This window comes from Dermacentor variabilis, chromosome 1 (assembly GCF_050947875.1).
Source record: "Dermacentor variabilis isolate Ectoservices chromosome 1, ASM5094787v1, whole genome shotgun sequence".
In the NCBI taxonomy this organism is placed as follows: Eukaryota; Metazoa; Arthropoda; class Arachnida; order Ixodida; family Ixodidae; genus Dermacentor; species Dermacentor variabilis.
In genome coordinates this window covers 115,515,271-115,526,791 of record NC_134568.1, presented here as the reverse complement: position 1 = coordinate 115,526,791, position 11,521 = coordinate 115,515,271, and the positions used below count along the sequence as shown (strand labels likewise).

The window sequence follows — 11,521 nt, the reverse complement described above, 5'->3', positions numbered from 1 at the left end:
CTTCCCTCCTTTATTTTCTAAAGCTGGTTCAGTCGCGACTCTCGATAATGAGCATTTTAGTCCCTTTGTCGACCTTCAAACGTGGCCAGCGAGCCTTTTGCAGAGCTCAGGCGATTGAGAACAGCCTCTCTGTATCGCCGGATGATGCCTGTAGGGTCAAGGACTTTTTAGCCAGGCACCTAAGAATGGGATATTTGGTTTAGTTCAATCTCCAGTTATTGGAATTAGTCATTAGATATTAACCAACAACCTATTATATTAGTCAACTACCCGGTTATGTTAAGTCGGGGGAATCAGTGCAACAGCACAACGTTTTGATGGTTAAACTAAAACACTTAAGTTGCTTGCTAAGTGTGAATAAGATCCCTCGAGCTCTGTTGCAATGCGCCAGCCGAAGCAAAAAACAAATCAGTTCTAGTCGTGCTGTAGTCCAGCTTTATCTACATTAACGTCATGTTCTTTCTTCTTTTTTACGTTGCCTTCACTAGTCTGCAAACGTTATCAATGCTTGAAAAAGGATCAAACCTCATGTTTTTATCACTCTCCAATAAGAACAAGAAAAGGTGAATTACAGGATATTTATTTCGGATAAAGGAGTGTGCTTAACTGTGGAAAAAAGCAGGAAACGTCGGAGAGACACCAAAAAGTCACCGTCAATGTTTCCACTGTCGTTGCTGCTACAGTTTCCTGTCGCCAAATTTAGCTACTGCTAACATCAACTGCTATTTATGACTGAGGTTAGTTACAAGTGGGCTTCGACGTACATGTGAGCTCGAGAGACTTCCTGCCAGTGCGTTTCAAAACTTCAGACCTCACACCCATAGCGCACACAACCTATATGCGACTTCTCTGCAGTTGAGAACTATGAATCTTGTTTTCCTCATTTAGTCTCAGATCATCACTATCACCCTCCCTCATCCTCACTTTACAACGTCCGTCTTCGGCCACCTAACCAATTTTAAGAAGCCAATCTTCACCTCACCCTCATCTCATCAAGTGAGGGTGATGACAGATGAGTTTGAGGACGCCCTCGTGAGGGTGTCTGCTGTCTGGTTAGAATGCGAACAAGAAAAAAATGGGCCTCAGATACGCTTGTAGTGTTTGTTGATGCTTGTTTACTATTGTACTAAGCCGCGAGATGCCTGTCGACGACGAAATCCGTTTTATTGGTGAAAAAGATGGGCCAGCAGATAATGTTCCACCGTAATTATGTGTTGAGTACGCTTCTCGATTATAACAGTGCCAATCATCGTCGACAACGGCAGGAATTAGCTACAACTTTTGTAGTCATAGGCGTTATAAGGACGTACAGAACCTGCTGCGAGAGAAGCAGGCCCTCACAGCTGACATTCTTCTTAAGAACGTCTGCTTAGCGATGTGCACAATTTCGTCCTTGTCCGCTATAGTATCGCCTTCTCTTGCCTCTGACCTATACATGCAAAGGCACCATCCCTCTCAGAGAATTAGGTATTACACTTTTAAAATGACATCAATTGAATATCATGTTGTAAATCATCAGCAAGAGCGCTTTCAAAATACCCATGAACTGACTATATAGTGTCCGGTAATTTATCGTCATTTATTGCTCGATTACGCATAACAGATTCGCTCACTGGCTACATACCGCTTTTCAATGCAACTCTTTGAAATGAAACGCCGTGTTGAAGCACTACATATGTGCATGTTGGTCCGTGCTGGTCTTCAATAAACCACTTTAATGGCAACTTGGGTCACTGGGATAAGTGCCAGAAGGTGCCTACCATTCCATGATGAAAAAAGAAAGATCCTTTATATTTCTCCGCAGTCACAGGGGTTTTAAACACAACGACCCGACGATTTAGCAGGGTGCGCCACAAATTCGGTGGGCATGTGCCGCTTCTCAATGAATGTCCCTCACGCCAGCGCTTTAGCGAGCTGCGCCAGGAATACACTGCTAATGTGCCGCTCTTCAATGAACCTCTAGCCAATCTGTGTCACCTTGTATGCGCCACTGAGTGTGCGGCAGGCGAGGAAACAATTCTCAGCATTAGCACGCAACGGCGCGCAAAGCTTCTGGTTTCGAAGGCCACGCGCGGGCTTCTCGACAGCACCACTAGATGGCGCAGCGTGTTTAGAAAGAATCGCGAGGGGAACGCCCTGGGGTTGCCGCATGACAAATTTTTCAGCGTTCGCGCGCACAGCCGCGCATTACATTTCGAAGGCCATGCGCAGGCTTCGTGGCGACGCTACTAGGTGGCGCCGAGTGTCCTTGAGGAAGCGTGAAAGAGGAGTCCCGTTGCAGTACACACACATACATAACTTGTTTCGATGGTGACAATATGTTGTGTGGTTGTATTGATTTAATGCTAAACGCATTATCGTCGACAGTCATCGTGAGATGGGTTCTGCCGAATTTTTTTCTTCACCATTTTATAACGATGAAGTTTAAGGTAAGGAGGTGACCTTACGACGGCACAATAACTACGAAGATGACGTAACGATGACGGCCGTCACTGTCCTCGACAGCGCAATGCAAAGGACACAGACCGACGAGACAACGCAAGTCTAGTTTCGACCTTTTAGCCACTGTCTTAGTAAAAGCTGGCAATAATTCGACTTCCCATCGAATCTAACCTACCGGTTGGATCTCTTACCGGTTGAGGTTCCACGTGCCGGTTAGGTCTGCGCTTGTGCTTTCATCGCTAGCGGAGACCTAACCGAACCCGCCCATAACATATCCACATGAAAGAGGTTTACTGTAGCGGCGAAACAAAATCGAGAAAGGAGGATGGCCAAGCAGAGCAGCTTTATTTGAACTTCTTGAAAAAAGAAAGGGCTTGAGCATGAAGGGAGCCTCGGCTTTCTTCCCGGAGATAAGATAATGAGGCTGTAATGGGGATGGGAGAGCTGTAGGAATTAATGGCAGTGGCGACGTTTTCCAGGCTGCTGTGGACGACCGTCAGTGCAGTTTACATGTTCCTTGTCGTGGATTGCAGGCCTTTGACGCACAAAGTAAAAAGTGTGCCATCACAATCTCGGAGGCTACACTCTACGTATACAGAGTGACCTAAAGTTAACGCACATCGTCGTTTCCTAACAGTGAACCAGCTATGTCTACCAAACAGCGTGGTTCCAAGTCCACTAGAAATTACAGAACGAAGAAGTCAGGTTATGAGAAAATATATCTTGAACATTCGTAGATCCCACAACACACGCATAGGGGAGCGCTGGGCCAGTTGGTGCTGCACATTACACAAGCTTCGTAGTGCGTCATGCAGGACGGATACGGGATGGGGGACGTTGCTTGTCGGTTTTTCTTGCTATCCCCGTTCGGACGCTCTGCAAACATTTCGGAACACACGCATCCATCTTGGTAGCATAAGAACTCGGTCACCAGGTTTCTGCACATCAGTGAACTTGCCAACTAGCGAGGAGTGAATTGAATTCGGAGACCACTTCTAGGTCTGAGCACCATTTCACTGACAAGCTCGACTTGGTCACGCTGGTCCAGTGACTTGATTGTGAAGCGTCGCAGAATGTTGGCAATAACGATCTTTTCTTCGGCGAGTGCAAATCTTTGTCCTGTGAACACATGAAAAGAGAACTTTTGTTGAATTGTGCTTACAAAAGCATAGTCCATGCAAAGACCTTTAGGTGGCATTAGACATAAGACAAAAACCTGCAGCGAGCAAGAACCGAATACATGGCGTGCTTGAGTAAAACTACCGGTGCTGATTTATTTCCGCACCTAATGCCATGCACTGACATAACCACCTGAAGAGGTGACTGTTCGTAGCTTTCACACATCAACCTTTGCAAGGGCTACTGGCAGATGCTGCTTCAGGAAGAATACAAATATATTATGGCCTTTCTGACACCTTTCGCTTTTATTAGTACGACCGATTGCCCTTCGGTTGGATGAATTGCGGGGCATTGTTTCAAAATATGATGGACAATGCACTTCTAGACTTAATTCAAAGAATATTTCTGTAGTCTATAAGTCAATGACCTTATTATCTACTCGACATCAGGGGATGACATCTTCACATCTCTCACAAGTGCTAGATACATTGAATAGAGCTAAATTGAAGATAAACACAAAGAAAATGAATTCTGCAATAACTACCGGTGCTTGAGTGAAACTACCGGTGCTTGAGTAAAATAATCTTCTGTTGATTTTTTTTTAGCACAATAGTATGCATTTGACACTGTGGTGGCTTTTCTTAAAGTAGAAGTTTTTTTTTCATGTGATGCCTTAATGCAAATTATGGTAATCAACAAAGTGCATGAATATCGTTCACTTCTCGTGGCCAAATGTATTCATAAATATAGGCGATCATTTCCAAGTTTTATACAAATTTTTAAAACAGCTCATGCCCGATAGCCTTTTCTAGTCCTTGAGGTGGATTATTCGAAGATCCGGACATTACTAGCACGAGAAATCGAAACGCATATTCAACTAATGGCCAAACATTTCCCAATTAACTTCACAATTAATCACTTCATGCCGAATAATGCAATTTACGAATTGTAGCTGATGAATTTGAAAGAATATCCACTTGAAAACCATTTTCAGGGTGAAACCAGTTTCGAGATATTTCCCGAAGCCTCGGACAAGACAGACTAGAATTATGTTATCTACAACAGGCTAATTTTTAAAATTCCGTAAAACTTAACAATTGATCACCCCGTATAACGTCCCTGTTTATTTTTCAGTAAGGACTGTCGTTGGCGTTGATAAAGTCCAAAGCCCATGAAAGCGATTTCATGCACGACGGCGACGACCGACGGCTTCGAGCGATGAAACAGGCCGTCGCGCGAACAGATGACTCATTCTTGTCGCTCGATCGCTCAGTTCTAGAAATCTTTTATTCACCGCTGGTCGCACGGAAGTGCCATGGGCGACTAGTCAATAGTGCGAAGGCGGAACTTGATGTACATGAGTAAAGTACTACCGATCCTCGCACGAAACGAGAAAACGACCAAATTTTGATACATGCGAGGATAAGAACCTACTGCAAGACCTTTAGAAATATTTTATGCTGCTCTTTAAAGCAAAACACGTCAACTTAAATTAATGAAGCACGCGTCACGCCAGTTTCGGCGCGCCTTTCCTGCCCTCATAAATGCACCACTGGGGAGACGTTGCTCAGAGTTGTCGCTCGCGTGGGGTTCGACTTGTAGGCGACGAGGGAACACGACAGCCATCTCCATCGTAAGCGCAAGATCGCTTGCAAGGGCTTTTGTACTTAATCCTTGTCTTGTGCTCCGATTATGTTCCTTGTTGTCTTCTTGAACCCGCTTTCGCGGTGACGTTAGAGAGGCCAACCATGTATGCATATTTTCAAACCTCCTGGGTTGATATGGCACGATGTTATGCACTGATGTAGTTTCCATGACACCATTGGGTCCGTGTGCCCACTGCCTTCAATATTCCTTGTTGTCAGCTTGTCAGGACGACTATGTACACTCCGGAGAAAAGAACTTTCGATCCCTGTAATACCCTTCATACCAGCACATGGTCTCCCACTTCAATGACAGGTGTCTTCGTTGAGTGGCGGCGGTCATGGCTATTTTTCATGGTCAGCTTGTATTTTTCCTTCTGCGTTTCACTTTTTTCCGTTATGCTAACAGTATTACATTCATAATGCTTAAGAGTAGATCAGCCGGCAGCCATGATGATTTCCATGCAAAGCAAAGTAAGCACTGCAGCCAAGCCCGGTCATGTGGGAACGGTTGTGGTGATTAAACGCAGCTTGTAACGAGCATTCCAGCCACCGCGAAACCTTCTGTAGAGAGCGATCAACTGCTTCCTGTCACGAATAGCCTTTCAGAGAGTCCATTTGCTTCTGGGCCGTGTGGTATACGGCAAATTTTAATTCAATCTTCCTTTCGTCGGAACGGCTCAAATGCTCGCTTCAGAATGCAGGGATGTTATGTGCAACTATGACTTCGAAACACTCGAATATCTCTCGACTCAGGAGTGAAAATACGTTCTCCGCATCTTGCCTTCTCGGCCGATACGCTGCCATTCGTGTGCATTCGTCAGTAGCTAAGAGGAAGGCCTGAGTGATCCGCACCACCTCCCCTTTCTCTTTCAGCTCTGCGAAATCGAGATGAACTACAGAAAAGAGTTTCTTCGAATTTTCTTTATTATAATAGGGCTACCACATGGTTACAACTTTGCTTTGCGGAGCTTACACACGTGGCACGTGCGGACGTACTCCAAAATGTCTTTCTTCATCTTAGAACCTATGTTTAATATTCAAATGCATTCTCCGGAAACCATAATGTCTTCCAGAATAGATAGGCTAATGGTAAAGTCCGAGAATACGAGAAATACGTGCATTTGGTACTTGCAATCTTCCATCTTTACATTACCATGTTTCTCGTTCCGTACCATATTAGGTGCGTCACATGTTCGTCAGAGTATCCCCACGGCAGGCGTAGCCTTGGCATTGCATCACCATCTAGTATTTTCCCGCTAGACTTGTGTGTGACTTCGAAGGTGAACTGTTGTATTTCACTCTACCACCAAGCTAGTCGTCTTTTTGGTTGAGTAAGGTTTAGGATGGGTGTCCCCGCTTGGTCATTAGTGAATAACTTGAAGTGCCGGCCTTCCAGGTATGTACGGAGGTAACGGAGGGCCATGACAACTGCTAATGCTTCTTTTTCTATAGCAGTATAATTTGCCTCTGCTTTCTCGCGCAAGTATATGAATATTAGCCAATGACTTTCAGTTGTGGATTTAGATGCTCATTTTCATCCCTCTGGTAGAGGACTGCTCCCCCTCTGCAGTGCGAAGCTTCAGTATTGAGTTCGAAGGGTTTCGTGAAGTCCGAGATAGCAAAACTGGGTCTGATTATATTATGTTGATTAAGGCTTAGTTGGCTTGCTCACACTCCGCGATCCACGTGAATGGAAGGTCCTTTTGAATTTGTCGTATTAGACATTTACTTTTCAGGGCGTATATAGTCTATGATAAGGCTGGGTAGGAAATGCGTTTGACCGATTCTTACTTTGTACTCTATGTATGTCCGTCTTCCAAGGAAGACAATCGCGTTATTGCAGAATTCATTTTCTTTGTGTTTATCTTCAATTTAGCTCTATTCAATGTATCTAGCACTTGTGAGAGATGTGAAGATGTCATCCCCTGATCTCGAGTAGATAATAAGGTCATTGACTTATAGACTGCAGAAATATTCTTTGAATTAAGTCTAGAAGTGCGTTGTCCATCATATTTTGAAACAATGCCCCGCAATTCATCCAACCGAAGGGCAATCGGTCGTACTAATAAAAGCAAAAGGTGTCAGAAAGGCCATAATATATTTGTATTCTTCCTGAAGCAGCATCTGCCAGTAACCCTTGCAAAGGTTGATGTGTGAAAGCTACGAACAGTCACCTCTTCAGGTGGTTATGTCAGTGCATGGCATTAGGTGCGGAAATAAATCAGTTTGGCGATTAATGAGCCCGTAATCATTGCACATTCTTAATGTTAGTATTCTTTTGGCACTATTTTACTGGCAACGCGAACGTTTAGGTTGATGGGCGGCCGATTTCCACATCAAGCCGACCCTGTAATTCCTGTTTTAGACACCTTTTCCGTTACAGGCTGTATGTTTTTTTTTTCAAACCAGTGTAGTATCTCACAGGATAAATGGCCTTCTGTCCCGGAGGCAGCTGGAACATATAGATCTATGCACAGAAGACCAGGATATTGTCTTGGAACCTATGCGCCTTCTGTTATGAGCTTTCTGGTACGAACTTTAATCAAGCCTTCGTCTCCAAAATAGCGCTCAGGCTTCTAGTATTAGGCGATTGAAATGCGATACCCGTAGCGTATGCCCGGAGTGCCAAGTCCTAGTAAAACGAAGAATCACTAAGTTCTGCTTGGGATCTGCTCTCAAGACGTGCCCATGTGCTATGCAGAAAAGTTTCAATTATCAGGTAGGCGGTTTGTTGCCGGCCGGCTTTCCTTGCACCGCATTGACTTGCGGTCACGGAAATGCTTCTGCAGAAATCAAAAGGTGTCCGTAATAAGCATTCTGGATTGCTCTGCAGCAGGAGTCGGCCTAAAGTGGCGGAAAGTCGGAAGTCGGAAGTGGTGCTTTATATGCGTCGGAATTCCCGCAGTATCAAGAAGATAGCCGTGTAGGTACAATGTGCCTGCTACTTTTTCCCGCCCTGCGCAAGCTTGCTGGCCTGTGCCCCAGAACTGCCTCTGATGGTGGAAAAGAACGGGTGCCTGCTACAATAAACATGCACAGGCGTTTGTGAAATGCGCGATTCGTGTTGTTTATGAAATTCCACTGTACTGTGGGTAGTCACATATCGAGCAAATTAGCCGCTGCGTTAATGATCATGCAAGGGAACGTGGTCTTTCGATAGGAAAGAACGGCATTGCGTATTTGCGTGCGCATTGTCGAGCTTGCATGTGCAGTCCGCAGCTTCGGGGCATCAAGATTCTGGGCAGAAGCAAGAATTATACTGCCAGAGCTGATGAAAACGTTCATATTGCCTCGAAAGGGAACGCATGCGTTAGCAAAACTTCCATTTCTTTGTTTAGCAGTGAAGAAAGGTTCAGGCACAATATCTTGCGGTGACGTAATCATCATGCTCATACTTCAATGGGTTTGTTTGTTAGTTGCTTCATCGCGCATGAGTGGTAAACTCCTTATAATGATGCTTCTGATGGAAATGAAATTTATTTGGAAGTTCGCGCTTGTCCATGTCGATACCCTCTCGTCCTTGTCTGTCTTTGGCGCAGCATCTTTTCTTACCCATTATGAACCAACTCGCCATAAACAAGCTTTATTGAGCATGTGCTTGTTGCTTTTGAATCTTGAGTACCTCCTCCAGTACACATGACAGCTATGACTCTTGAATATTTTTTTTCTTGATCCTTTGGGCTTCAAGAGCCCCTGCTTGAAATGTGCTGCCGTTGAAGTTACTTTCACTGATCCTTCAGATTTGATTCGGATTTCAGTAGGAAGTCCGGGGTGCTGACCTCTTCCGCGAGGCCCACTGCGGCATATGCCTGCCTTTGTTGCAGCCGTCAACCGCGAGGAGTTCTTCTTCGTAATAGTATGAGCCAAAGGTCAGCCGCGAAATTCTGAGTGTCAGGATGTGGCAAAATATACCACCCCTGTTTATTTCACAGTTACTGCTGTCGTTGCTGCTTGATTGGTTTTCTTTTATGATTGTCTCATACCCAGTATGCATGGGGGAATAGGCCAAGAATCGGGTTAGTTAGGAAAATAATTAGTCGTATCTAAACAGGAACACTAATGAGAAATTGATAATCCTTCTATTCTTCTGTTGTTATCCTCTTCCTTCTTCTCTTCTTGAAGCCACTTCGGTGGGGGTGTTACAATATATATCTGAACTGTAGGCTGCACAGCATAGATGTACAAAAGCGTAGAATTCATGCATAACATTGGCAGATGAATGTCGACAGATATAGAGAATTAATCTTAATGACAATAATAGGTAAGTTATCCTAGCAGGATATGGAGTCAGTGGTGATAGTCATAAAACTATCAAATGAAATACGCTTGGCCTGCCGGTCAGTCAAGCCTCGCGCACAGTTTCCCATGCAGAGCATCGGCATGACGGAATGGCGTAGTACATGGCCTTATAAGGTAATGCTACTTGCTAAATCAAAATAAATTAGCAGTGAAATTTCGAAAGCACTAGATGAGGCTAGCAGCTACGTCACGTGTAGCGCAGCCATGCTATTGTTTAGCTACAGAGCGTTGTTTATAATTATTACTTCTTTCTTGTTTTTAGGCGTGTGTGGCTCGGCTAATGTAGTTTACATAGACCACAGCCCACATATTATGCAAGTTTTTTTTCCCTGCGCTACATCACAGAAAAGTCAGCTCCGCAATGATCATCTCTGTGCACGAGCGATACTTTCAGCTGATGCTGACAGCTCGAGATATACAAATGAATGTTGCTCGCAATGCTTAAATTTCCTGGTTTTCAGTTATAAGATATGTGAGCACATGCACAAAACCTCGTTGCAAAATACGCCATGCAGTTGTACGTAACTTTATATATGCGCAAGACACCAGAACTGTTGGGATGGTACCAAAAGACGGCATCCTTTAAGCTCAGTGTAGTGAAGCTTTCGCAGGAGCCGAAAAAACGTATTCCAGTCGATGTTTGGCCCTTGAGAACTATACAGCGGGTGCGGACAATCTAAAAAAAATTAATATTAAGCCCCAATCGGCCTCTACGGACTATAGTCCGAAAAATACAGTAACTAGAGAATAGCAAGACCCGCGATTTGCATTTTACAATCAATATGATTCGAATGGCTCACCAATGCAGTTCCGGGGTCCCGCTGAAAATGGAAGATAAGCGAACGGGTGCCTTCCTTTCGAGTTTTCCGGGAAGAACCTCTCCGGGTGGAATTCTTCCGGCTTTGGAAAAACTTCAGGATTACGGTGTAAGAAATAGGCTGACATTTGCACTACTGTTCCGGTAGGAAGGATGGCTCCATCTTCGTCGGTAAGTCGTGTATCGCATGTAAGAAAGTAGGCAAATATACTTAGTCTTTCTTAGCAGCTAGCATTGATATGCGTGACTATGGATCTTACCTATTTTGAATGGTTCTTCGCATGTCCTAGCTATTAATGGCACAGATGGGTATATACGTTGAGCTTCCTAAATTCGAATAAAGAACAACATTGATGGTTTTGTTTGCAAATTCTTGGATAAGACTGTATACCTTGAGAGCGCACTCGAGGTACCTCATCTGCTTCAAATCTTCAAAAGAAACATAACGATCTCTGTCGTTACCAAAGATTAAGTCGAGTTCTTCGTGAATCTTCCGTTGTTCCTTTGGATGATGACCTATAAGGAAAAGTGCCCAGCTTATCCCCACCGCTGTAGTATCATGACCCTGGAAGCAAAGAAAATGCAGAACAATGTCACGGCACTTATCTATTACGGCAGCGTTCTGCTGCTGCACAAGAAGTTTTGCAAAGCATATGGATCTAACACTACAAAGCTGTAAAGAAATTCAGCATCATGGAGGCACATCCCGAAGCCCGCATCACGCTTCGCTCGTTCAATATATTGCCTATAAGCATAATTTACCATGCAATGACTTGTTAGCTCTCTTGACCTCATTTGCCTTGCTGCCCATACTTCCTGACTCTACTGACATCTACGTCCTGACTCTGCCCGCCTGCGCTAGAAGCCCTATCCCAAGCCGTTTTGAGAAACCCGTCCTTACATATTCTATTCATTGGCAACTCTCTCATTCCACCACCCGATACGGCGAAAAAACTGCTAGCACCACGCATGACTCCCGGTGAGCCCGTCCTTGGGGCTGGCAATTAATAATGGTTATTACTGTCCTTCTCTGAAAAGCAGGCGACCCGTGAATAGAAGGAAACCACTGCGTCCACCGATCGAGACATACCGAAAACAGGAAAATCTGACGCACAGTTTCTCAAAGGGGTGCAAGCTACGTGGGCAACACAGCTGAGCTCCTGTGGCGCCCTGCTTACACTGAGTTGTCGGCCCTATC

The 11,521-nt window shown here is 44.6% G+C and overlaps 1 protein-coding gene across 1 annotated transcript in view; it reads right to left on the bottom strand.

Annotated features, from left to right (window-relative positions):
* Window positions 1-2,768: 2,768 nt before the first annotated feature.
* Window positions 2,769-11,521, bottom strand: part of LOC142583338 (cytochrome P450 4c3-like) — a 49,465-nt gene continuing 40,712 nt past the window's right edge. Inside the window, exons 9-12 of the mRNA XM_075693763.1 lie at window positions 10,715-10,888; window positions 10,584-10,650; window positions 10,307-10,486; window positions 2,769-3,561 (exon numbers count right to left, since the gene is read on the bottom strand). Coding sequence (XP_075549878.1) covers window positions 3,404-3,561; window positions 10,307-10,486; window positions 10,584-10,650; window positions 10,715-10,888 — 579 coding nt within the window. The 3' untranslated portion in view covers window positions 2,769-3,403. The remainder of the gene's footprint in view (window positions 3,562-10,306; window positions 10,487-10,583; window positions 10,651-10,714; window positions 10,889-11,521) is intronic.